Consider the following 27605-nt stretch of genomic DNA (forward strand, 5'->3'; position numbering starts at 1 on the left):
TCGATGAGGATGAGTTTGCCTCTCCTTCCCGGCCTTTCACCAAGAAGACTGTTTCCCAGAGTCAGTCTCATATTCGGGGGGTTTCTTCTGGTTCAGGTCGTTCTACTGCAGGTACCAGTGATGCTGCCGCCATGACCGAAGAGGCTGAGTATGATGCTGCTGCTGCTGTTGGCGGAGATATTGGTGAGGGGGAGCAGCATCCTCCAGTTCGTACAGTCCGTGGTCAGCTTCAGTCCTTCGAGCGCTCTGTTGGTTCCCGGTTTAACCATCTTGAGGAGCGGCTGGATATATTTGAGGCCAGACTCACCGATCTTGAGACCACTACCGATACCCATTTCAGTGCCTTGGAGGCTTCTTCCCAGCAGATTGAGGATTCTGTGGCACAGTCTTCATCCTAGCTGGCTCAGATCTTGACCTTGCTTCAGATGCAGTCTCCGCCTCCGGCTCCTTGATCTTTGATCTTTGCTCTTTTGTTTTGTTTCTCTTTCTTTTGTTCCCTCCCGGACAAAAAGGGGGAGTGGTCTTGGTGGTACAGTTTTTGGTATATCTTGTTGGTGTACATGGTACTGGTACATGGTACAGTTGTTTTTACTACAATCCATCCTTCTTTGGTACAGTTGGATTGTCATATGTTTTGGATGGATAATATATTTGGATAATGTTTTGTTTATGGATGGACTTATCTTTTGTTATTTAATCCAGTTCCACATATTTTTGGTTGGTTTGTGTGGCGGTTTTTTTTTTCAGGGTAATTGATCAAAAGCTTGGATTTCAGATTTTCATGGTGTTAGTGTTGGCTCATCGTTGTATTGGTTTAGTGATTTTTGTTAGGAAACTTGTTTTAGAATGGTTTTGTTCGGGATTTGACAAAGGGGGAGATTGTTAGGACCCTTTGTTGTCAAATTCCATGGTACAAAACCAAGGTTGTAATTATTTAGAGTTTCCCAGATTTTCTAGTTTTTGTCTTCCCGCTCGAGCGGGGAAAGTGACGCTCGAGCGGGGATTGGACCCTCATAGCATCTCTGTCAAGCCTGCAAATATACTGGATGGTGTGATTCGACGCTCGAGCGTGGAAACTTCCGCTCGAGCATGGGCCTTTTATGAATCACGGAATATGCAGTCTCCGCTCGAGCGGGAAATCCCACGCTCGAGTGGACCATGCGATCTCAGGTTCTATAAATTCGCATGTTGGGTCTGTTTTAGGATTACTTCTCCTAGATCTTGTTAAAGGTTTTTTAGGGTTTTGTTTGAAGTTTTCTTCTGAGTTTTTTTGGTGAGTTTTCCTTGACGTTTTCAGAGAGTTCTTCACTCATGATCTAAGAGACATACATTAAGGAGTTTGTTACTTTAAATTCAAGAGAGTTCTCTTCGGTGGATTCCGAAGATTCAAACGTATAGTTTCGAAGGAGTTTGATTCTGTACGTAGTCGTTTATTCGACAAACGAAGTTGTGGATTCAACTTCAGATCAATCAGTTCCGAGACGAAGGCGTGGTGAAAGAGTTACGGAAGGTGTGAAGACAAATTGACTGAGTTGGGTAATTTGCGTATTATCTTTGTAATCTTTCTTTCTTCAGTAGTGGATTGATTAGTGGCGTTTCGCCCGTGGTTTTTGATTACAATTGAAGGTTCTTCAATTGTGGTTTTTTTAACGTAAAAATCGTTTGTGTCGTTTTATTTTTTATTCAGAAAAACAACAATCTAAATCACGTTCGTAAGTGCTTGATGATTTAGATTGCGTGTTTTGAATAATTGGGATTTGGAATATTTTAATCTTGATCTAATCACAAATTACTTAGGATTTTCACTCCAAATTTGACAACGGATACTCACATGTTCAAACACACTCCAATTCTGCTCACAACCAGATGAACTACAAGTAAGACTAAGAACTTTGATGGCAAATTGTTGCAACTCAGGAGCATCATGACCATAAGAACTCCACCAATCAGCTGTAAATGATTTTTAGTTAATACTTCACAAATAATTAAACTATAAGGAATTGACTACTAACTTAATTTTGTGGATGAACATAGATCACCTGGTACCCTTGTAGTTCTTTGTCTAATTGCCATAGGTATTCCAAAAAGTCCTTCAGCATTTTCATATTTTTTCAAGTCTGCAGTAATTTTATCTTGGACCTCTAGTGTTGGGATCAACCTTGATATACATTGATATAGGCTTGATACAATTTCTTTGTCCTTTGCGGCCCTTGGATCTTTGTAAAAAAATTCTGGATTTAAATAAAACCCACCTGCATGTAAAGGGCGATGCAATTGAATATTCCACCTTTGGTCAATGATTTGAAACACATCTTTGTACTTCTCTTCATTTCCATTGAAGCTATTTGCAATAGCTTCCTTAGCCCTATTCATAGTCTCATAAATGTAACCCATCGGAGGCTTTTCTTCACCATCAACCTTTCTTAGTACATCAACAAGAGGACATGAAAATTAGAGGGCAAGGTGACAATGGTTCCAAAATGAAGGCGTTAGTAGTATTTGAGCTGTCTTCTTACCCTATGGCTCCTTCGCCCATTTGCTTTTGGTCCACTCCTCTGAAGTGAACATCTTCCTCAAATTGTTCCTTTGTTGATAAACCCTTTGTAAAGTTAAGAAAGCTGTTGCAAACCTAGTTTTGGCAGGCTTAACTAACTCCTTCAACTGTGTAAAGCGCCTCATCATATTCAACAAAGATGGTTGGTTATAAATGTAACCATATATCCCAATTGCCCTTTCAAATGTCTTTTTAAAATTGGATAATTTGAAGATATCTTCCAACATCAAATCCAAGCAATGGGCTGCACAAGGCGTCCAATACAAGTGGAGTCTCTTTGCCTCCAAAAACTTCCCTATTAGAAGTAATAACCAAAACACAAAATTAATGATATGAAACAAAATGATTTATGTTGCGAACTAATAACATAATAAGTTTTTCTAAAGATTTTTACCTGCTAACACATTTGCTGCCGCACTATCTGTGACGACTTGGATCACATTAGCTTCTCTAATTTTCTTCACAAACTTATCAAGCAAATTAAACATCTTATTTCCATCCTTTGAGTAACTAGATGTATCAATGGATTCAATAAACATGGTGCCTCTTGAACAATTCACCAAGAAATTAAGCCAAGTCCTATTTCTCTTATCTGTCCAACCATGGCACATTATAGAACATCCATACTTTGGCCAATCGTCTCTATGTTCCTTCATCAATTTGTTAACATGATCCACTTCTTTTTTGAGGTAAGGAACTCGTATCATGTGGTAAGTTGGTGGTTTCAAACCAGGACCAAATTGCCCGATGGCTTCAATCATTGGCCCAAAATTGTCATAATTTATTGCATTGAAAGGAATCCTAGAGTCATACATCCATCTTGCAATTCTAACATACGCCCGTTGCATTAACTCTTTCCTATAGGAATCATTTTTCATAAATTTTACTTTGCTTCCCCTTGCCTTTTTGTTTTTGCGCCACCACATCTAGATCAGGTGTGAAGAAACAATCCATAGGCCTTATCTTCCTAGGCCTTTTAAGTTTGGATTGAACAGAACCAGAGCTGGTTCTTTGAGTAGAGCCTTGAGTAGGAATAGACCTTTTACCATGCTGAGAGAGTTCTACAAGATCATCCTCATCCTCAAAATCTTCTTCATCAACCATATCATCAAAATCAGGCATCAAGTTGATTTGCTCCTTAACTTGCTTTTTTTTAGCCATAAACTCAGAAATCTCATCTCTAACCTCAGTTGGGCATCTAACATATTTAGTCACATTCCTATACCCTCCAACAAGATGTTGCTTAACTCAACAGACACCCCCATTCATCTCTTTTCTACAAAAATTGCATTTGAACTTACTTAGGTTTCTGGGATTTACCATTGTTGAATACTTCCATGCTAGATCTTTTCTTCCACTTTCAGCACTCAACATTTGACTCATCAAGTTACTGGTTGATCCTTTTTTTTTTTTTTTTTTTACAGAATAAGAAAAGGCAAGAAAAAAACAGAGACTAGAGAAGGGAAGAATGAAAAAATGAAGAAGAAAGAATAAAAAAAAAAAATTGAATTAGATACCAGTGAAGAGAAGAGAAGATAGACGAAAGAAGAGGAGGAGAAAAAGTGAAAAACAGAGAAGAAGAAGAAGAAGAAGAAGAGAGAAGAAGAAACGAAAAATAGAGAGAGAAGAAGAAGGAAAAACAGAGACGAAGAAGAAGAAGAGAAGAGAGAAGAAGAAACAAAAGAGACGAACCTGAAGCTCACGTCGATGTCGAAGCTCAAATCTTGGTTGCAACAGATTAAGGGCTTTCTCGATTCGAAATTTTGGTCGTAACAGATTTAGGGCTTTGTTGATTCGAAGAGGCTCACCAACTGATTTGTATAAGAGTTTTAATCCTATGTGGCTGGTACACAAACACAAAACAGGTCAGTCCTATCCGAAGCGCACGAAGCGTGCGCTTTGAGCCTCGGAGAAAGGCGCGCACCTCAGCGCTTTACGTGCGCTTCTCACAATGCGCCTCACTTCGTCTACTTCAAGCGCCAGCCCTGCGCCTCGCCTCGCCTCGCACCGAGGCGCGCTTTTTAAAACATTGGTGCATCTTGTCAGTCAATTCTTATCTACTCCTCAGTCTACTTATTATGCTGTAGTACTTCACATTCTTCGCTAAGTCAAGGACTATTTCACGGTCTTTTAGTTCTCTCACTCTACACTTGAGTTAAGGGCCTATTCAGGGCTAAAGATCCTGCTGATTGTTGTTCTACTATAGACTTTTGTTCCTTGTTGGGGAATTCACCTATCTCTTGGGGTAGCAAAAAGAAAATTCTAGTAGGTCGATCTAGTACAAAATTGAATATCGTGCCATTGCTGACATTACTCAAGAACTTCTTTGGCTTCGATAGTTACTTAAGGATATGGGTGATGATCCTTTAGTTGCTACTGCTCTTTATTCTTACAACGATGTCTTTTACGACCGCACCAAGAATGTTATGATCGATTGTCATTTTATGCATCAACATGTTACTCAAGGGATGCCTGCTTATTTTTTTTGCTGACCATATTACATGCATCTTCACCAAAGCTCACCCACTTGGCCAATTTCATGATTTGGTTTCCAAACTCAAGTTGGTTTGTTTGAGGGGGGGATGTTAATGGATAGTTGTCATCTTTCCATATTTGTATCAAGTAGTCCCCAAATTTAGCATAGATTTTTGTGTTTCCATTCTCATACTTTCCTGCACAATACAAATTTCCATTCGTACTCTTTCTTGCACAACACTTCTTTGGTGCATATATATATTTTGGCTCATTGTACAACATATAAATTGAATATAATAAACAATACAATCTCTCTCTCTCTCTCTCTTATATTCTAACGCATTCAGAAGAATGAAAATAATTGTATTGGCTTACCTTTAAATGAGGTAGAGCCATGTATATATAATGAATTCATATTACAAACAAGGAAATAAAACTATCAAGACACTAAATCTGTGATTCATACAATCACGAATTTTTATACATTCTACTATAAACAGAATATTCTAATTTCCTAATTCAACATATTCTAATTCAACACTCCCCCTCCAGCTAGCGTAAAGACATTCAACAAACACAGCTTGGCAATGGATGACTGGAGCAAAGTCGATCCCACAAACTTTGTGAATATGTCTGCTAACTGCTAAGAAGAAGAGACAAATGATGGACTGAAAATACCAGTCCAAGCCTTTTCTCTAATAAAATGTATATCAACCTCGATATTTTTGGTACGCTCATGAAGTACAGAATCAGAGGATAACAAAATAGCAGATTTGTTGTCATAAAATAAAGACGAAGGAGCAGTCTCCTCAAAATCCGACTATGCTAGAATAAAGCGAAGCCATAGAATCTCACATGTTCCTTGTGCTATAGCCTGATACTCAATCTCTACAGAAGACCTAGAACTAACTGCCTGCTTCTTACTTTTCCATAATATAAGACCTAGAAATCACTCCTAGATCCTGCATAGTCAGTATCAGTGAAACATGAGAGCCCAGATTGAGAACCGTCTGTAAAGAACAATCCCAAGCTAGGAAAGTGTTCAAATACCTCAAAATGTGGTGAACCGCATCAAAGTGCTCTATACGGGGTGCATGCATAAACTGACTCACAACACTAACGGCAAATATCAAGTCAGGTCTAGTGTTGATCAAATAAATGAGGCGTCCAACAAGATGCTGATACATGCCTAGGTCATCCAGCAACTTCCCTGACTCAAATGTGAGCTTGACATTAGGATTTGTAGGAGTAGAAGCAGATTTACACCCTAATATACCAGTATCCTTAAGCAAGTCAAGAGTGTACTTCCTTTGAGATAAAGAAATTCGCTTGTCTTGAGTGAGCCACCTCAATTCTTGAAAAATATTTGAGACATCCTATATCCTTGATATCAAAAGTTTGGCCTAAGTTCTTCTTTACTTGACCAATGCTGACAGAGTCATCGCTTGTGAGAATAATGTCATCCACATAGATCAACAAGATGATACACTGATCCATAGAATTACGGTGGATGAAACAAGTATGAGCTGAGTGGCACTGAACAAAGCCCATGGAGATGACATAATTGAAGCAACCAAACCATGCTTGTGGAGATTGTTTCGGACCATACAAAGATTTGAGTAACCGACAAACCTTTCTTGAATACTCCCCTTCAGCTTGAAAATCAAGTGGAGGAGCCATGTAAATCGTCTCAAGAAGGTCCCCATGAAGAAACACATTCTTGACATTAAGCTGTTGAAGAGGCCAAAAATATGATACTTCAAGGGAGATAAAGAGACGCATAGAAGTAAGCTGGTCGGCAGGGGCAAAAGTGGCTCCAAAATTCTTGGCCAGGAATCTGTGTGAAACCCTTGGCTACTGGGCGGGCTTTGTAACAGTTAACTGAGCCATCAGCGAGGTACTTTGTAGTGAACACCCATTTACAACAAATAGTGCTTCCCCCAAGAGGTAAAGGTACAAGATCCCAAATGTGATTTTGTTCTAACGCTGCCATCTCAGTCTGCATAGCCTCCACCCATTTTGGATTTTGAAGGGCTTCTGACACAAAACAAGGAATAGATTTTGATTCAAGCTTGCTAAGGAAAGAGCGATAAGAATTGGAAACCTTGTCATAGGAAAGATACTGGGAAATGTGATGATTAGTACTACTCAAATAACCCCATCGATCTGGAGGATGCCGATCTCGAGGTTGGTTACGATGAGGAGGTGGAGGAGATGTAGCTACAGGAGAAGAGTTACTTGACCTAGAGATCGGAGAGGTGGCAAGGGACAACTGAGAGCGTGGGCGATGAGAGTATACCTGCAATTTGGGGGGAGGTAGAAAATGAGGAATAGGAACAACCTTATTTGTAATCTCATCCAAAATTGGAACTGGGTGAACACTGGAAGTAATAGGAGTGGAAGCTTGCAAACGAGGGTTAGTACCAAAAAAGAAAGATCCTTACAAAAAGTAACATCCAAAGTGTGGTGAAAGTGACGAGACATAGGATCAAAACATTTATATCCTTTGGACATGGAAGAATACCCTAAGAAGACACAATGGCTTGTCATCTAACTTAGTACGAGAGGGATGCCGATCTTGAACAAAATAGGTACACCCAAAGACACGTGGTAGGAGAGGAAATAGAGTGGTGTTGGGCATAAGGACATGAAACAGAGTAAGACCATATAACACACGACTAGGTGTCCTATTAGATACACAGCTGTGAGGACAATCATATGCCAATAAGACTTGGGGACATTCATACCTCGAAGGAGACACCGCACAACAGACATAATATGACAGTTTTTATCTCCAGCAACACCATTTTGCTTAGGGGTCCGAGGAGACTCATCAGTCATGGTGGGATGTTGAGGGTTGAAAAATGCACAGCAACACCGCAATACAGTCCAAATAAAACTCGAGACGCCGGAAAAAATCAATGGCATATCCAAATAAATGCTACCGAACAAACCTGGTAGTCCACTGAATGAAAAGAACCAAAAAAAGTGTTTAATACATTCAGCACCTAGCACCCAAGAAGGGAAAAAAGGGTGAAATACACCCTAGGGAAGTAACCGAACCAGACCCACTCACATAAGGCCTGTATGACTAGTAAAGAACCCTCAGCAGGTGGTTCTGGGGGCTGCCGAGGGACAAGGATGAAGAAAGAGGGGCTGCCAACTGATGGGTGAGGGCTAGGAAGAACTTTTGGCTGAAGGGGATGACCTGTGGGTGGTGGCTGGTTGCCGCCGACACAGAGGGAGGGAGAAAGGGAGGCCAGGGCTCTGGCTCTCATACCAAGAAGAATGAAAATAATTGTATTGGCTTACCTTTGAATGGGGTAGAGGCATGTATATATAATGAATTCATATTACAAACAAGGAAATGAAACTATCAGGCACTAAATCCGTGATTCATACATTCATGCATTTTATACATACTACTATAAACAAAATATTCTAATTTCCTAATTCAACATATTATAATTCAACACATTCTCTGCCCAAAGGTTCAACAAGAAAAAAAAAAATCTTATCTAAAGATCTAACAAAATAAAACCTAATACATAGAGTCCATGTAACTCATCTTAATTACAAGAATCGATATATAAGAAAAAGGGCTTTTAAATAATAAAAAAAAACTGTTCCAATGTTAAAAAAATAAATAAATATTAATTAAATTAATATACAAATATAAAAAGGCCTCATTTAGATTTTGCTTTAGGCCTCCAAGAATGTTGGGCTTGCCCTATGGACTATGAAGTGAATGGTATAGTTCAAACCTTATGGCTTATCTTGGGCCGGCCCTATGGACTATGAAGCAAATGCCGTAGTTCGAACCTGATGGTTTATCTTGGGCTGGCCCTATGACTATGAAGCCAATGCCGTAGTTCGAACCTGAAGTGAAAGTTCGAACCTGATGGCTTATCAAATAATGAAAAGAAAAATAAGATTTGTTAATGATCTTAACCATAGAAGGTTGGGTAAATGATTGTGATGAGCTCATTTGGGCCAATTGTAAGTACTTTTATTAGTAGCTGGGGTGGCACTATCATGTGTAAGTGATGGATGCTCTTTTTAATTTTCTGCACCAAAGTAAGGTTAAAACTTAGTTTTGGGGTTTTAGGTTATGGATTAAAAGGCAAAATAAGATTTGTTAATGATCTTAGCCATAGAAGGTTGGGTAAATGATTGTGATGAGCTCATTTGGGGCAATTGTTAGTACCTTTATTAGTAGCTGGGGTGGCACTATCATGTGTAAGCGATGGACGATCTTTTTAATTTTCTGCACCAAAGCAAGGTTAAAACTTAGTTTTGGGGTTTTAGGTTATGGATTAAAAGGCAAAATGGTGAGTTTTATAGGAGGTTAAAGGCAAATCTAGCAAGAAGCACTGTTGTTGCTAAGGAAAATAAGAGAGAATAAAAGAGAACAGAGAATGAAGAAAAGGAGGGCAAAAATTCCAGGCACTCAAATCTAGATTCTTAGGCAAATCACACCCAAGAAAAGATGCATCACATATCACAAATAATAGGCAAATGATGTCTCCATTCATCATCCAATTAATGAACACATCATACACACACACACACACACACACACACACAAGGGGTCAACTTGGTAGCCAAGAGAAATTGGAGACCAAGTAAACTTGGTGGTTGAGTAATTTTTGTGGCCCAAGGAAAAGACCAAGACAAAGGCTAAAACTAAGAAAATCGGCCATATTGGTAACCCACTTTAGATTCCAAAACACAAAATTATGAAGCTGCCCGACTCTTTTTTTTTTTCTTTTTTTTTCCCCCTCCCTCCTAAAAAAACTTCAAACATCAATAGAAATTAAAAATACTTATTCTAAGCAAGATGTAAGTAAAAATTGTGCCAAATAACAATGTTAGCGTTTGAATCCAGTTTCCTCCTATAGAATTTTCCAAACTTTCCATGCATGATACTTGCATCACTAAGTCCGCCCTTTATGGGAAAATGACCAGGTTAAGTGAGACTTCTTCTTTTGAGGCATACAAATTTAAAGTTACTAAATAATTTAATTATTTGGCAATTACTTGGTAAGTGAACTTATGTTTCTAAAATATTCTACATATATATAAATATATATTATATACACTCATCTTTTTAATTTTATTATCACTAACTATTTGATCATCCATGATCTATCGCTATTTGTCACTTAAATAAATCTGAATTTTTCTTTCTAGATACTGAATTATATGCTGAATTTTGTTAAACTTTGGCATTCTCAGTCTTATTTTTCTCAAGAACTTTCATTGATGTTAGTCTCCAAATCATGAAATCAAAACATCAGTGCTGTTAAGTACTCACTCACTCACTCAATTTTTTGAGTATGGTAGTTTTGTTTTTTCCCGATGACAAATATTATGAACTCAAGCTGCAGGAGACAGCAAAGCTATTAGCACTCTGGACAAGCTAGCTACTGATGGAGAAGAAGTAACTGAAGACATTGAAAGAGAAGAGAAAATCCCAACCAGAGTAACCCATAATATTATTTTTGTTACTGCTGAAGCGGCACCTTATTCAAAGACAGGAGGCCTAGGTGATGTTTGTGGTTCTTTGCCAATAGCACTTGCTGCTCGTGGACATCGTGTAATGGTAATCTCTCCTAGATATTTGCATGGTGGCCCATCAGATAAGAACTTTTCTGGTACATCTGATGTTGGTTGCGGCATCAAGGTATATTGCTTTGGAGGGGCTCAGGAGGTTGCGTTCTTCCATGAGTATAGGGCGGGTGTTGATTGGGTAAGAGTACTTTTTCATGCTGCTCATCTACATCGAGATTCATACTATTCTTATTTTCTAATTCATCAACTTATTTTTTATAGCCTTTGTCTAATTACGTTGTCTGACTTCAAATAGCTACATCATTCTGTAGTATTTTTCATAGACTACTCAGACTCTTTGTTATCATTTCCCCCCCTTCTTTTAGGTCTTTGTGGACCACCCTTCATACCACCGTCCTGGAAATCCATATGGTGATATTTATGGTGCTTTTGGTGATAATCAGGTACACTATATGAATATGCATGTTACTGAGTTGAATTTAATAAACTAATAGTAAAGTTATTGTAATTATTAACAACTTTTTCTTTTCTTATCTTCTTCTTCTTCTTCTTCTTCTTCCCTTTCCTCTTTTTTTTTTTTATTTTTTTTTATTTTTTTTATTTTTTATTTTTTTGGGTTAAGCAGTTCCGGTTCAGTTTACTTTGTCATGCAGCGTGTGAAGCTCCCTTGGTGCTTCCATTGGGAGGGTTCACTTATGGAGAGAAATGTTTGTTCATTGTTAACGATTGGCATGCAGGCCTTGTGCCAGTGTATGTGATTTGTTTGCCAGTCATCCATTTCTCCACTGTTTGTTTATATGTTTCCTTTCACTCCATTGATTGTTCATGCACTTCTTCATACTATAATTTGATTTTCATTCTTCCAGTCCTTTATATGGGTGATTTTTATTTTTGAGAATTCCTACACATTATTTTAGATTTTTTTGTTTATGAATTTATCACATCATGCTCCGCCATCTTTCTCTACTACGTGAATTTTACTCTAGTATTTTACTCATGTTCACCTGGAATATTTATGTTTCTTTTGTGTTTGGAAGACAATGGTTTTGAAGAAATAGGAACTCCCTGTTTCCTTGTGGATGTGACCCGTTAGTCATCAGCTGGGTAGTTAACTGTATTCCCTCTGAAAATAGTAATCTTCATGGGATTTTGTTAATGATGTTTTTTAGATCACGATAGGCTTAAGATGGATAAATCTTGATTTGAATAGCAACTTGCTAGGGTTAGATAGGAACTTATGCTATGTTTGGATTGAGTGATTTGGAGAGAAAAGAAAAGAAATGGAGAGATATACATTTTTCTTACTTGTTTGGATAACTTAAGTAGAGAGAAATGGGAAGAAATTGAGAGAAATAGAGAGAAACGCATTTCTCTTATAAGTCTCATTTTTAGTCTTCCCAAAAGTGGAGAGATTGGAAGAGAAAAGAAACCACTATTTTCATAATACCAATTTTGTCCCTATAAAAATAAAAGAAACAAAGTGATTAAAAATATAAAAAGGTTATTTTGGTAATATAATATAAAATAATTTCTTTTCTTTTCTTTTCTCTTAATGAAATCTAACTAAACAAGAATGAGAGAAATCATAATCATTTCTTTTCTTTTATTTCTTTCTTATCCAAACAAAAATGAGAGAAATTATAATCATTTCTTTTCTTTTCTTTTCTCTTATTACTTAACTAATCATTCTTTTCTTTTCTCTCCTAGGTTCCCAAACACAGTGTTAATGTTATTGTATTACATATGGCTAAGGGGGTTTGACTTTTGGACTAGCAAAATCTATGCGAGTTTCCCTCTTTTCTTCTTTGTGGATTCAAGAAAACGCTAGTGATTCTAGGGTAGATCAAAGTGAAGACTTTTTCTTTCTTCCTTACTTTTTTCTGTTCTGAGTGACCAAGGTAGAGACATGTACTACGCTGGACCAATAATTTGCCAAAAGCCGTGCGTTGTTTTTTGATCTCTTGTCAATCCAACGGTAGATAGTAAATTGGTTGGTTTGAATAGGAAGGGATTGCTGTTGGATTCAGCTGAACCTCATTTCTTTATTACATATTCTTTCTTATCTATTCCCTTGGATCTATAGATATTATCACTTAGCTTTCTTTGATATTGGTGTGATAATTGATCTTCAAATGTTTTGTCTCAGACTTTTGGCTGCCAAGTATCGCCCATATGGAGTTTATAAGGATGCTCGGAGCATCCTTGTAATACATAACCTAGCACATCAGGTAGATGCCTTTTGCTTAATTCAATCTAAATTGTTTAAAAAGCACAATAAACAGGAAATCCTTAAAAAATATACAACACACAGATAATTTCTTGTAATACTCAAGTCCTTGTAGCAGTGTGTACATCTCTTCAGCTTAACTCTATACAGAAAAAACAAAAGTGAAGAATTTGAGCATTGTGAGGAAATTGAAATTGTGGATCCACAATTGCATGTCTGAAGCATACAGGAAATTTCAGAATCACATCACAACCATGATGGGCTTTGACAAACATGCTAAGCAGCACAGACACGTCTAAGAAGGTAATGTGTCGTGTCCAACACCATGTTTGACCCTAACATGACATGACACTTGTCGGACACTTTCAACACTTAAGACACGTACGAAACACATTACAAATTTAAATAAAATAATTTGGAATCCAATGATAAAAAAAAAAATGTAAATTTATACATATTATCCTCCTTAAGATTTTAAAAAATCTTGACTTTAATATTTATATATGATATATAATAATTATTTACCCTCATATATGACATATAATAAATCTTATATATTATATATTTTGCACGTGTCCCACATTTATCGTGTCCTACTTATTTTAGAAATTTCCATGTTGGTGTGTCTGTGTCCGTATCCATGTCCATGCTTCTTAGCAGACATGCAGGTGTGCTAATATGAATATGTGCTGAAGACATGTATAAGATTGCGATTAGTTTTTCTTGCAATTATCATAGCAAGATTGTGGATGACAAAAATTCATGAAGTGCATGCATGAGGGGGGGCTACACCTTTGGCAATGCCAACTATAAACTGCCTTCAATCAGAAACTGTAACAATTTCAGATTTTGATATTCAAGAAGTATAAAGCCACAGTGATATTTTAGCACATTATTGTTCTTTTATATGCAAGGGGGTGGAACCTGCAATAACCTACAAGAATTTGGGTTTGCCTCCTGAGTGGTACGGAGCGTTGGAATGGGTATTTCCGACATGGGCAAGAACACATGCCCTTGACACTGGTGAAGCTGTAAATCCTTTGAAAGGTGCGATTGTGACAGCTGATCGAATTCTGACAGTTAGCAAGGTCATAAATGTTACATATCACGTTTCTTCTCGAAAATGTCTCATTTGATGAAATATCAGGTATTGTCTGGTGATCAACAACAAGGGCTTAGTGATCAGTTATCAGCAACTTTTATATTGTTTGTGAGAAATTCCAAATCCAAAAGTGTTAATGAGAAAAAAATGTGCTGCCATGGTGTCAATTCATTGACACTGTTCCTACCAGACAATTGCCTTATATTTCATCATCTCCAACAATTCTCAATGTTGAAATTTTATATTGTGGTGGCAGGGATATTCTTGGGAAATAACAACTGTTGAAGGTGGCTATGGTCTACATGAGCTCTTAAGTAGTCGAAAGAGTGTCTTGAACGGTATGCCTTTTCATCCTTTTGTTGATCACTACTTTTGTTGAGTACTTTGTTGGGTGAGAGTAATTAATAGTTGAGAGAGTTTCATGTTAATGGAACTCTTTTGGCTGTTTTTCTTCTCCATTCAATGACTTTATGAATAGTTTGGTCATTTTATCAAATTGTCAGTACAGTGCACTGCAGAGTCTTTTGTAGTAGTTCCTACCTGCAATGATTATCCTATAATGAGGTCAATTTGGAGGATACCTCTTTTTACGTAATTCAATTGCTTTCCCTTGTTAACTATGGATTGCTCATTGCTTCCTGTACCATCACGGTGATTTTAGATTATATTAATTAATTATTTGTATTGCATTTGATCAATGACTATGAATAATATGAAATTTAGATCATGGTAATGGTGGCTTGGTCAAACAGTAAGACTTGCCGTTAGTGTCCTTGGTGGTGTGGGTTTGTATCATGGAAACAACTTTTCTAGAAATAGAGGTAACGCTGTGTACATCTTGCCCTCCGCAAACTCTGCTAAAGCAGAAGCCTTGTGCACTGGCTCAACCCTTCTTTTTTTTCTTTTTTTTCAATTTTAAAAGCTACAAGGCTTGGAGAGGATTTACTTGGAAGACTCGTTTTTTACAATTGTCACAGGAAAATTATTTTGGTTGCTTAAATCTTTAGAAGTGTTTGTATATATTCACTATTTTTGGGTTAATTACTATTAGCTGTCTTTGGAAAAGAATCAGTGGTAGAGAGGTCCTGATATTTATTTTGTTACTAATTCCCAACAGGAACCTGTCCAGTGATGTCTGGGGTTTACATTTTCATTGAGCTTTAAGATTTCGAGTTTACATGTTTAGAAATAGTCGGCATATTTGTAGTCCAATTTGTTCCAGAAATTCTTCTTTATAAGAATTTTGTTGAAGAGAATTCAATGGTCTATATGTCACTGTTTAAAATTGATGTATATTATTGATTGATGTATTGATTTATTACAAGATTGATCAATTACAATTCCTATACAATCTATATATAGAAGAAAATGTGGTAGTAGGTGTAGTGGAGGTGATAGTGGGTTAGGTGAAGTGGAGTGTGTGGTGAAGTGGAGGTAGGTGAAGTGGAGTGTGTAGTGGAGTAGGTGAAGGTAAAGATGGGAAATTCTAACAGCCCCCCGTAAACTCAAGGAGGAGAGAAACTAACCAACTTGAGTTTGGAGAGAGTAACAAAACAAGAAAATACATAAAAATAAAGGATAGGAGACACTGTATGGTCGTGTCAGACCGTTGGTGAAGACACTGTATGGGGTGTCATAACGTTGTAGAGGACACTGTATGGTGGTGTCAGACCGATGTAGAAGACAGTTTATGGGGTCATGTCGGACCGTTGTAGAAGACAATGTTGTGACAGTTTACGGAGTCTTGCTGGACCCTTGTAGAAACTAACCGGAATCAATGTCGGGACAGTTTACAGAGTCGTGTCGGACCCTTGTAGAAACTAACCGGAATCTATGTCGGGACAGTTTACAGAGTCTTGTCGGACCCATGTAAAAGTGGCACCCTCAAAAGGTGTGCCCAATTTTGTTAAAAGGCGTGCCATCAAAAGGCGTGCCCAATTCATCAAAAGGTGTGCTGGACATGATGGCGAGGCACGTGGGCGCCTTGGCTTGCGTGCCCGTTTGTCGGCTGGTGGTAAGAGGCGCGTGATGCGCGTGGCTGCCTCGACTATTTAACCAAGGTTGAGGCGGAGGCTGTGCAAACCAGTCTGAAACCGCCGAAAATCCTTTGAAAAAACTCTTCCGTTTCTGAGAAAGAGATTCTGGAACACTCTGTTGCCATTCTGTCACCAACCCTTCCGAACATTACCAGTCTGAAATTGCTATTTCGCTGAAACACTTAGCAACCCAAAAACATGGCCTCTTCTTCCCGTCCAGCTACCCAGAACCTGCTCACGCTCTTTCCAGAACTGAACGAGCCCACAAGAGAAATAACTGGTGCGGTGGCCAGTGAACCTCAACCAAACACCCCGGAGTTTGCTCCGTTGAACTTTCCGATGCGGTCGGTGGAGCAAAGAATGGCAGTGCAGTCAGATGTGGAGGCCAATCAGTATACTTTGAAGGCCTGTGTGGAAAGCATGACGGCGGTCACAAATTTGTCGCACCGGCTGCAGAGCAGGACAAATGAGGTGCAACAGTTAAACTCCCAGCTGGCTCTGCTCCAACGCATGTATAAGGATGCGCGAGCAGAGATAAGTGTGCTAAAGGCAGAAAACAAGGAGCTGAAGCGGAAGGCCACCGTGATGTTCCGATTCGGAGGTCCTCCATATGCTGCAGTGGAGGAGTATGGAGGAGTGAACGTGCTCGGCGGCGTAGGAAACACGGAGGGAGCACCCTCAAGGGCCGCCCAAGATGGAGGCAAGAAGAAGAGACCGGCGGCAGAGTAGATAAGAAAAACAAATCCCGCCTGTGGATGTGTTTGTTTGTTGTTGTTGGTTTTTTTTTTTTTTTTTTTTTTTTTTTTTGTGTAAAAGTGTAATCAGGGTTGATCCCTGAGATGAATAAAATATGATTGGTTGGGCAAATTTGTAAAATGGGTGCAATGGGGTTTGGTATTTTTTATTTTTTATTTTTTATTATTATTTTTTTTAATAAGAATAATAATAATAATAATAATAATAAAAATAATAAAAGGAAAGTGGGTGGAACCAGCACATGGTGTTGATTGTAGGGTGCATGATGGTAATATAGAAAAATAAAAGAAAAGTGTGAAATGGTGTGGGCAAAAGGTGCTGTTAAAAAAACAAATAAATAAAGAAAGTGAAAGGAGATAAGGACAGCATGATTGCTGTCATGGGCGGTGCTTTTTTATTTTATTTTTTATTTTTTAAGGGAAATATCTTGGGGCATGTGAAAGGGAAAGAAAAAATAAAAAACAGAAGAAAGAAAGAATATTAAGAGGTTAGTGCGTAGAGAGTGGTTTTAAAAAAATGAGATGATGATGTTGGTTTTAAAAAAGGGATCTCTGCCACTTCACGGTTCTGCATTTCGGTCCCTTGGGATGGAGGCTCATGCCTCAATGCACCAAAGAATGTTGCCATCATCTGCAAGGCCTCCTTTGCCCGAGGCAAGAGGTGGAGCAAGGTTCGAACAAGGCTATTTCGGGTTGCCAGTATTTGTGGGAGATGACGATGCAGAGCTGTTTGGCCCGTGAGTTTTCGCCAAATTGGTGATGGAGTTACTGGTAATATGGGTTTCAACTCAGGACAAAGTTCAAACATAAATTTTGTAGCTGTGGCTCCAGCATCTCAGCCGAGGATGAAATAGCGGGTATGGATCTGACCCGACATGGTGGGGGTTTTGCATATGTGTATCAGTATCATGATGAAGATGAGTCAAGGAGCAGCAGCTGGAGCGAAGGGGAAGAAGAAGGGAGCGATGTTCGTGATCGACTGTGCGAAGCCGGTGGAGGATAAGATCATGGAGATCGCATCACTGGAAAAGTTTCTCCAGGAAAGAATGAGGATCATTCCAACAAAAAGTTTTGGCTGCTGTGCATTAGCTCTAACACCGGCATTGCCGACGATCCCAATCGCCATTCCAGCAGAGAGGCCACAAGCGAGACCAGAGGAAAGATGAGCATAACCATCAAACAGGTAATAGGACTTGGCCTTAGGGTTAATACCAGTGCTGATGATAACAGCAATGATCAATCCATAAATACCTAACACTCCAGCCATAACAACAGGAACGATCGACTTCATCACCAGTTCTGGCCTCATCACACCCATCGACGCCACTCCAACACCACTCTTCGCTGTCCCATACGCAGCTCCCATACAGGAGAAGACGAGGGCAGCAGCGGCGCCGAGGAAGCCGAAGAAAGGAGCAGTTTCATCACCGCTGAATGTCGAAGACATCTTTTGGATTCGATTGGATTTTCTGAGCGACGAAACGTGTTTGGATCGCGAGAAAATTTGTGGTGTACAGAAAGAAAAAGAGAGTTGGAAGATGCAGGAAACTGAAGGTATGTGTAAAGGTCCGGCGGGCGGCCAAGGCGAGGCTGCCGCCCGCCGGTGAAGCAGAATTATTCGATTCTAAACCAGCTCTGATACCATGTTTAAAATTGATGTATATTATTGATTGATGTATTGATTTATTACAAGATTGATCAATTACAATTCCTATACAATCTATATATAGAAGAAAATGTGATAGTAGGTGTAGTGGAGGTGATAGTGGGTTAGGTGAAGTGGAGTGTGTGGTGAAGTGGAGGTAGGTGAAGTGGAGTGTGTAGTGGAGTAGGTGAAGGTAAAGATGGGAAATTCTAACATTTTTTTTTTTTTTTTTTTATGTATATATATTGATGTATTATTGATTGGTTTCTGATTGATATCTGATTGTTTACAATGATCATATATATAGAAGAAAATATGGTAGTAGGTGTAGTGGAGGTGATAGTGGGTTAGGTGAAGTGGAGTGTGTGGTGAAGTGGAGGTAGGTGAAGTGGAGTGTGTAGTGGAGTAGGTGAAGGTAAAGATGGGAAATTCTAACAGTCACATATTTATGGGTTCATATGTTAGTTTTTATAGGATTTTTCGGGGTAATACAGATTATATAATATCCTTGGTAATAGTTCTACATGTTGCATATGGACCAATTTTTGTTCTCTTAGTCAAACTATTCAAACTAATGTTGTGGTTATTAACAGGGATCACAAATGGCGTAGATGATACAGAATGGAACCCATCTCTGGATAAGCATATTCCTTCACATTACTCCATTCATGATCTCTCCGGAAAGGTGGCCTTCTGCTTCTAGATTTATTTGTTTATTTATATATTTTTATTTTTTGGAATTATTGCTGTCTTACCCCAATTATTTATAATATGCAGGTTGAATGCAAGATTGCTTTGCAAAAGGAATTAGGCCTTCCCATTGACCCTGATTGTCCATTGGTGAGAGGAAATCCTAAGGACATAGTAATGATTTGAACTTCTGTCCTCTTTCTGATTTGGTTATGACCTTGTATAGATTGGATTTATTGGGAGACTGGACTACCAAAAAGGCATTGATATAATTCTATCAGCAACTCCAGAACTTATGGATGAGGATGTCCAGTTTGTAAGTATTTTATCTGACATAACTCTGTTACTTTATTTGTTTGAGTGTGTAGTTTGAACAACTTCAACAAAGAGTAGCATATAATATAGCACACAATATTTCAGTGCAAGTTCTTCCCTCTTCCCTCTTTAAAAGTTTGAGTTTATCTTTGCCATTATTAAAATCTTGAATATTAACAATGGATTGCTGCTCAAGAAACTTAAGCTAAAAGAGAGACAACGTGACACAAGTATTTAATATCATCAACACAGGAATTCTGTCCAGTTTACTATTTCGAGGGAAATGCCTGAGTTGGATTATCTTCATTTGATACAAGTCATAAATTTATGAGTTAATTACTTAAAAGTCCTTTTTACAAATGTTATGGTAGCTGAGGTCTTATTTAAGATTTTTTGAACCAATAAGTCCTATTTAGTAAAATTGAGAATATTATCTGTTTTTCCCAATTTTTAAAACTAAGAATATTATCAATTTTGCACAGTAATGTTTCAGATAATAATTTTATTAATTGATGAAAAAAAAAAAGTATGAGATTAAAGGTTTTTGTCCTTCTACTTATTGGTTTGATTCAACTATCCGATAAAATCGAGAAGATTATCAATTTTTTTTCTATTTTTAAAACTGAGAACATTATCAATTTTTCATTTTTGAAGTTTTTTTTTTTTTTTTTTTGCACATCAATGTTCCATAATCATGCTCCTTTATAGACACAATTTTTATTTTTGCACAAAAAAATAATTCAGTTTTTTAAAAAAAAAAAAAAAAATTAGTTTGTTTTTTTGTATATAATTTTTTTTTTTTAGTTTTTTTCAGTTTGAAAGTTGATATTTTAAAGTTTTGAAAATTAAAATAAATGTTAAATCATCATGTTTATAGATAATCATAATTGATGAACAATCATTGTTTGAAGGGCAATTCCAATTATTAAAAATTTTATGGAACTTAAAGGTTTCAAAAATCTTAATTAAGACTTAATGTTGTATAAGTTTATAAATTAGGAAGTGTGTAAATGCCCTAAATTCATATTTGCTGAAAGGCTGAAACCTCTGTAGGTGGGCATGAGATGTGTAGATAATTCCCAAATTTTCTCCGAGTATATTCAATAGATCTAATTTATTTCAGGTAATGCTTGGATCTGGGGAAAAACAATATGAAGATTGGATGAGAGTAACGGAGTCATATTATAAAGACAAATTCAGGGGTTGGGTTGGATTTAATGTTCCCATTTCTCATAGAATAACAGCAGGGTAATCCGAGACTCCATATTTTATATTTTGACTAATCCAATGAATACTTTGAAGCTGACCGATTGAACTTTGAACGCGTGCAGCTGTGACATACTATTGATGCCTTCGAGATTTGAACCTTGTGGTCTAAACCAGTTGTATGCAATGAGATATGGAACCATACCTGTGGTTCATAGCACTGGAGGACTTAGAGTGAGTTTACTTCCAGGATAATGAAAGTTTTTTCTTTTAAATATCTGCATACATATTTAAGTTTCCGTTGCTATCCAATATCTGTCACAGGATACAGTAGAGAATTTCAATCCATATGCTCAAGAAAGCAGTGGTGAAGGCACTGGGTATGTACTTTGAACACTGGGTGTTTGACAGTGTAGAAATATACTGTAAAGAGAAATAGAGAATTGTATAGATACTGATTGTATTATTAATTTTTGATATATTGAATGTTACAATGATTCCTATATATAGAAGAGTAGGTGGTAGTAGGTGGTAGATGGAGTAGGTAAAGTGGAGGTGGTAGGTGGAGTAGGTGAAGTGGAGGTGGTAGTGGTGTAGTGGGTTAGGTTTAGTGGAGTAGGTGAGGTGGTAGTGGTGTAGTGGATTAGGTTTAGTGGGTGAAGTAGGTGATGTGATTTTAACAGCCCCCCGCAAACTCAAGGGGGATAGGAACTAACCAACTTGAGTTTGGAGAGAGTAACAAAACAAGAAAATACATAAAAATAAAAGAGGATAGGAGACACTGTATGGTCGTGTCAGACCGTTGGTGAAGACACTGGATGGTTGTGTCATAACGTTGTAGAGGACACGGGATGGTTGTGTCATAACGTTGTAGAGGACACTGGATGGTTGTGGCAGACCGTTGGAGCAGATAAAGTCTGGACAGTTGACGAGGTCACACCGGACCGATGTAGCAGGACAGTTTACGAGGTCATGTCGGACCGATGTAGCAGACACTGTGTGGTCGTGTCAGACCGATGTAGAAGACAGTTTATGGGGTCATGTCGGACCGTTGTAGAAAACAGTTTACGGGGTCATGTCGGACCGCTGTAAAAGACAGTTTACGGGGTCATGTCGGACCATTGTAGAAGACAGTTTACGGGGTCATGTTGGACCGCTGTAGAAGACAGTTTACGGGGTCATGTCGGACCGCTGTAGAAGACAGTTGTTGTGACAGTTTACAGAGTCTTGCTGGACCCTTGTAGAAACTAACCGGAATCAATGTCGGGACAGTTTACAGAGTCTTGTCGGACCCATAAAGGAGCTAACCGGAATCAATATCGGGACAGTTTACAGAGTCTTGTCGGACCCTTAAAAAATACACTGTATGATGGTGTATATAGGCTGCCCAAACATATATATGTATGGATATATATAGTGAGCCCTCAAAAGTCGCGCCCTCAAAAGGCGCGCCCACTTCATCAAAAGGCGTGCCCGACAGAAAGCGTCGAGCCATCAAAAGGTGAGCCGGAGACGCGGCGAGGCACGTGAACGACAGAGTGGCGTGTCGGCCGTGTCGTCAGTGTCGATATAAACCAATGCGGAGGCTGTGCTTGAGGCAGAAGCGAAGACAAAAAAACCTGGGAAAAAACTTCTGAAAAACTCTTCATTTTCTGAGAGAGATATTCGTTTTTCTGAGAGATTGCCTCTAAGAGCTGCAAATCTTGAAACACTCCCCTTTCGAACATTATCAGTCTGAAATTGCTATTGCGCTGAAATACTCAGCAACCCAAAAAACATGGCCTCTTCTTCCCGTTCAGCTACCCAGAATATGGTATCTTCATCCCGTGGTCTACTCACTCTCTTTCCCGACCTCAACGAGTCAACAAGAGAGATAACTGGTGCGGAGGCCCGTGAACCTCAACCCAACACCTCTGTGTTTGCTCCGTTGAACTTTCCGATGCGGTCGGTGGAGCAAAAAATGGCGGTGCAAACTGATATTGAGGCCAATCAGTATACTCTGAAGTCATGTGTGGAAACCATGACTGCCGTCACAAACTTGTCACACCGGCTGCAGAGCAGGACAAATGAGGTGCAACAGTTAAACTCCCAGCTGGCTCTGCTCCAACGCATGTATAAGGATGCGCGAGCAGAGATAAGTGTGCTAAAGGCGGAAAATAAGGAGCTGAAGCGGAAGGCCACTGTTATGTTCCGATTTGGAGGTCCGCCATTGTGAGAATGTGTTCTCCTCAGATTAGGAATCAGTGTCCTATGTTTATTAGACTTCTATATATCTCAGTAATGTATTCATGTAGGGTTAGGGAATTAGTGGTACTCTATATAAATGATGTATGTATTCTTTGTTCAAATTAATTCAATCTAATATACAGGTTGTTTAGAAATCTTACATGGTATCAGAGCTTTGTGATTCCTGATTTCGTGTTGGCTAGGGTTACGCACACTCTGGTTCAACTTGTTCGTGATTCATCTGTTTGATCGCGTTCTCTCTTTCTCGATTATCTGGTACATGATCAAACTCCTTTGGTTCGATCTCTGTTCGTGACTTGGGTGACCCATCTGTTTCGTCTGCAAGGGCTTCTTTTGGATGCCTCGTCTCGCGAGTGAGTCGTCTCAGTTGACCCATCGAACTGCTCATCTCAGTCTCAGTCGTCCTCGCGGCTCATCGTGTCTCCGTCTTGGTCGACTCTTGTGGTCGTCTCTCTGTGGTCGCCTTTCTGTGCTTCGTGACTCCTGGGGTCGTCTCTCTGTGGTCGGCTCTCTAGTAATCTGGTTCGTCTGCCTCTGTGCTTCGTGATCTCTGTCTGAGATCTTCGCGAGCTCCGTCTGAAATCAATCTCAGCTTCAGTCTCTCTCTCTCTCTCTGCTTCGCGATCGCTGTGCTTCAACTTGGGTATTTCCATTTAAAACCCTTATTCCTGTTTTGGCCCATTTATTAAGTTATTAGTATACTTTGACCCATTAATCTTTTATTACAATAATGGACCCTAAAATTCAAGCCATTAAATGTAAACTCAATGGTGGTAATTATGCCTATTGGGCCAGTGTTATGAAAAATTTTCTTCTTGGTCAAAAAAAGTGGGGCTATGTTTCTGGTTCTGCTCCTCGTCCATCGGACCCAAAGGTAGAAGGGTATCTGTCTTCTTGTGACACTTGGGATTGTGATAATGCCCAAGTTCTTACTTGGTTTCACAACTCTGTGGATGACCGTATTGGAATGATGTTTTCCAAGTACAGTACTGCCAAGGAAGTGTGGGATTATTTACTTGGTGTTTATCAACAGTCCAATTTTGCCAAGCGGTATGAGTTGGAAACAACTATTCAGGGTGCTCGTCAGCGGGATCAAACTATTCAGGACTTTTATATTGAGATGACAGGTCTCTGGGATCAGTTGGCTCTTATGGAACCACCTAGTCTCAAGATATTAGACGCTTATATTGAGTTTCGGGAACAAGGTCGTTTAGTCCAGTTCTTAACAGCTCTCTCTCCTCAGTATGAGGCTATTCGAGGTGGCATCCTTCACCGATCTCCTCTTCCCTCTGTGGATGCTATTGTTCGTGAACTCCTCTCCGAGGAAACCCGTCTTAAGACGGCCAGTCAGACTTTGCCTCCTTCTGTGTTCTTGGCTCCTGCCAAGCCGCCCTTGTTATCGACCCCTCCTTCTCATCAACTTCAGGCCACTGCGAAACCCAAGAGAGGACCATTAGGGCTAGATGAGTGTGCTTTCTGCCATCAGAGGGGTCATTGGAAGAACAATTGTCCTAAAAAGGGACGTCAGCCTGCTCCGTCTTCTCAGACACAGTTCCGCGGTACTACTTCGAGTACTTTCCGACCTCCTGCTGCTTACACTGCATCTACTCCGGCTCCCGATCCTGACTTGGCTTCCCTAAGTGCTCAGGTTGCACAACTTCAGCATATCTTGTCCACCTCTCAGTCATCCCCATCTGCCTCCGCTCTTACCTCTCTTCATTCAGGTTTGCTTGGGTCCTCTTCAGGTATCTCTTCTTCTGTTTGGATTTTTGATTCTGGAGCCTCACATCATATGACTCCTCACCTTTCCTTACTCCAAAATTGTATTCCCCCACCCGTTCCTATTACTATTAGTACTGCTAATGGATCTGGTATGTCTGTTTTGTCTGTTGGGTCTGTCTTACCCTCTGCCATGTCTGCTGTTACTATTCCTTCTGTCTTTTATGTTCCTCAGTTATCTGTCAGTTTGTTATCTATCAGTCAACTTGATGCGTCTGGTTTTGATGTTATCTTTTCCTCTTCTGTCTGTTGTGTGCAGGATCGGGTGTCAAAGAAGCAGATTGGGATCGGCCGTAGAATTGGAGATCTCTATGTGGTTGAAAGCTTGCATCTCCCCTTATCCACCTCTCCAGCTGCTCTTTCCTCGTTTCAATTAGATTCTCAGTCGAGTCAGTTTTACTTATGGCATTCTCGTCTTGGTCATTTGTCTGTTGACCGCTTACGGTCTTTAGCTCAGTCAGGATTGTTGGGTAAAGTTTCTCCTAGTCAAATTGATGAGTGTCGAGGGTGTAAACTTGCTAAAATGTCAGCTTTACCTTTTAATAAAAGTACGTCTATTTCTGTTTCTCCTTTCTCTCTTGTGCATACTGATGTCTGGGGACCCTCTCCTGTTCCTACTAAAGGGGGTTCAGTATATTATGTGTCTTTTGTAGATGATTGCACCCGTTACACGTGGGTTTATCTTATGACTCATAAGTCTGACTTCTACCAAATATATCGTACTTTCCAGTCTATGGTCACTACACAGTTTGGATCTACTATTAAATTGTTGCGGTCTGACTTGGGTGGGGAATACTTTAAAACTGAATTCTGTGAATATTTGGCCAACTTGGGTACCATTCACCAAACTTCTTGTACTGATACACCTGCCCAAAATGGCCGAGCTGAGCGTAAACACCGTCATCTTCTTGAGACAGCTAGATCTCTTCTTCTCTCTGCCTCCGTTCCAGCTCCGTTTTGGGGTGAGGCAGTTCTTACTGCAGCTTTTCTTCTCAATCGTATGCCTACCCCCCTTCTTTCGGGTCGATCTCCTTATGAGGCTCTCTTTTCTCAACCTCCTAATTACTCCCTCCTTCGTGTATTTGGGTCTGCGTGTTTTGTCCTTTTACCCCGTAAAGATAGGACTAAACTTAGTGCCCGATCTGTCCTATGTGTTTTTTTGGGATATAGTCTCACTCAGAAAGGTTATCGCTGTTATGACCCTGTTTCTCGTCGCCTTTATGTCTCCCGCCATGTTGCCTTTCTCGAACGTCTATCTTACTTTCAGCTTCCTCCTCTCACTGCCCCAGTTTCCAAAGAGGATTTGGTTCATATTGATCCATTTCCTTCTGAGGTCCCATCTGATGAGTACATCTCCACAGTTCCTCCTGAGCTTATTCCATCTTCTCCTTCTGCTTCACCTCTGACTACTTCTCCTCCTTCGCCTCCTCCTTCGCCTTCTCCTTCTCTTTCTTCTTCTCCTCCGTTGTTAGTTTATTCTCGTCGCAAGGCTCCTCCTCTACAAGTTGTCTCTACCCCTGCTGCTGATCCTCCTGCTTCTGACGACTCTGATCCTGCTGCACACCGATATCCTCCACGAGCGCGTCATCCTCCACAAAGGTTGGGTTGGTCTAATACTTGTTTTTCTGCTTCCTATCGTACCTTTTTGTCTGCTATTCACTCTTTTGCAGAACCTCAGTCTTACAAGGAGGCCTGTCAGGATCCTCATTGGGTTCAAGCTATGGAGGATGAGTTGTTTGCTCTACAGAAAACGAGTACTTGGGAGTTAGTTCCTTTACCTGTTGGTAAGAATCTAGTTGGTTGCAAATGGGTCTACAAAGTCAAGACTCATTCTGATGGCTCTCTTGAGCGCTACAAAGCTCGTCTGGTGGCCAAAGGTTTCTCCCAAGAGTATGGTATTGATTATGAGGAAACATTTGCTCCTGTTGCCAAGATGACTACTGTCCGTACTTTGATTTCTGTCGCTGCTGTTCGTTCTTGGCCCCTTTATCAGATGGATGTTAAGAATGCTTTTCTTAATGGCACTCTCACTGAGGAGGTTTACATGCGTCCTCCCCCTGGTCTTCACCATTCCTCTGGCCAAGTCTGTCGTCTTCGGCGTGCTCTATATGGTCTGAAGCAGTCTCCTCGTGCTTGGTATGATCGCTTTCAGACTGCTGTTACCGAGCTTGGGTTTCATCCTTCTGCTTCCGACTCTGCTTTATTTCTAAGACATACCTCGGCTGGTTTTGTTGCTCTCTTACTATATGTAGATGATATGATCATCACTGGCTCTGACTCTTCTGCTATCTCTGAGGTCAAGCAGCATCTCTTTCGCACCTTCGAAATGAAGGATCTGGGACCATTGCGGTATTTTCTTGGCATTGAGGTGGCTTCTTCTCCCAAGGGTTACTTTCTGTCCCAGGCTAAGTATGCTAACGAGGTTATCCATCGTGCCAGACTTACTGACACTAAGCTGTCTGATACCCCCATTGAACTTAATGTAAAGCTCAACACTACTGATGGGGTTCCTCTAGATGATCCTACGTTGTATCGCGAGCTTGTGGGTTGCTTAGTCTATCTGACCGTTACTCGCCCTGATCTTGCCTATGCTGTCCATGTGATTAGTCAGTTTGTTTCTGCCCCTCGCTCTCCACATTGGGCTGCTTTGCTTCGGATTCTTCGTTATCTTCGCAGTACTATCTTTCAGGGCTTGCTGTTCTCTTCTACTTCTTCCTTAGATTTGGTGGCTTATGCTGATGCTGATTGGGCTGGTGATGTTAATGATCGTAAATCTACTTCTGGTTTCTGTATGTTTCTTGGCGATTCCCTAATTTCTTGGAAAAGCAAGAAACAGACTGTTGTTGCCCGTTCTACTGCCGAAGCTGAGTATCGTGCTATGGCTCATGCTACTGCTGAAATTGTCTGGCTTCGTCAGCTCTTATCTGAGTTGGGCGTCCCTCAATCTTCCCCAACCTCTCTCTATTGTGACAACCGAAGTGCTATTCAAATTACTCATAA

General features: G+C 39.7%; 2 protein-coding genes across 3 annotated transcripts in view; one reads left to right on the top strand and one right to left on the bottom strand.

Moving 5' to 3' along the window:
* Positions 1 to 27605, top strand: part of SS1 (glycogen/starch synthase, ADP-glucose type) — a 38764-nt gene that overhangs the window by 6950 nt on the left and 4209 nt on the right. The window contains exons 2-13 of one of the 2 annotated variants that reach the window (XM_028262815.2): positions 10414 to 10781; positions 10969 to 11046; positions 11229 to 11353; positions 12750 to 12831; positions 13745 to 13918; positions 14189 to 14270; positions 18962 to 19053; positions 19146 to 19208; positions 19285 to 19374; positions 20497 to 20621; positions 20705 to 20813; positions 20904 to 20959. In XM_028262815.2, the coding sequence (XP_028118616.2) occupies positions 10414 to 10781; positions 10969 to 11046; positions 11229 to 11353; positions 12750 to 12831; positions 13745 to 13918; positions 14189 to 14270; positions 18962 to 19053; positions 19146 to 19208; positions 19285 to 19374; positions 20497 to 20621; positions 20705 to 20813; positions 20904 to 20959 (1444 nt within the window). The remainder of the gene's footprint in view (positions 1 to 10413; positions 10782 to 10968; positions 11047 to 11228; positions 11354 to 12749; positions 12832 to 13744; positions 13919 to 14188; positions 14271 to 18961; positions 19054 to 19145; positions 19209 to 19284; positions 19375 to 20496; positions 20622 to 20704; positions 20814 to 20903; positions 20960 to 27605) is intronic. The other variant, XM_082884421.1, reaches the window with a different exon arrangement.
* Positions 16729 to 18579, bottom strand: LOC114257184 (V-type proton ATPase 16 kDa proteolipid subunit). Its single transcript, XM_082884436.1, has one exon. It carries the CDS (start codon positions 18168 to 18170, stop codon positions 17646 to 17648), a length of 525 nt encoding a protein of 174 aa, XP_082740562.1. The 5' UTR covers positions 18171 to 18579; the 3' UTR covers positions 16729 to 17645.

This window comes from Camellia sinensis, chromosome 1 (assembly GCF_055761805.1).
Source record: "Camellia sinensis isolate YWXY chromosome 1, ASM5576180v1, whole genome shotgun sequence".
NCBI lineage: Eukaryota > Viridiplantae > Streptophyta > Magnoliopsida > Ericales > Theaceae > Camellia > Camellia sinensis.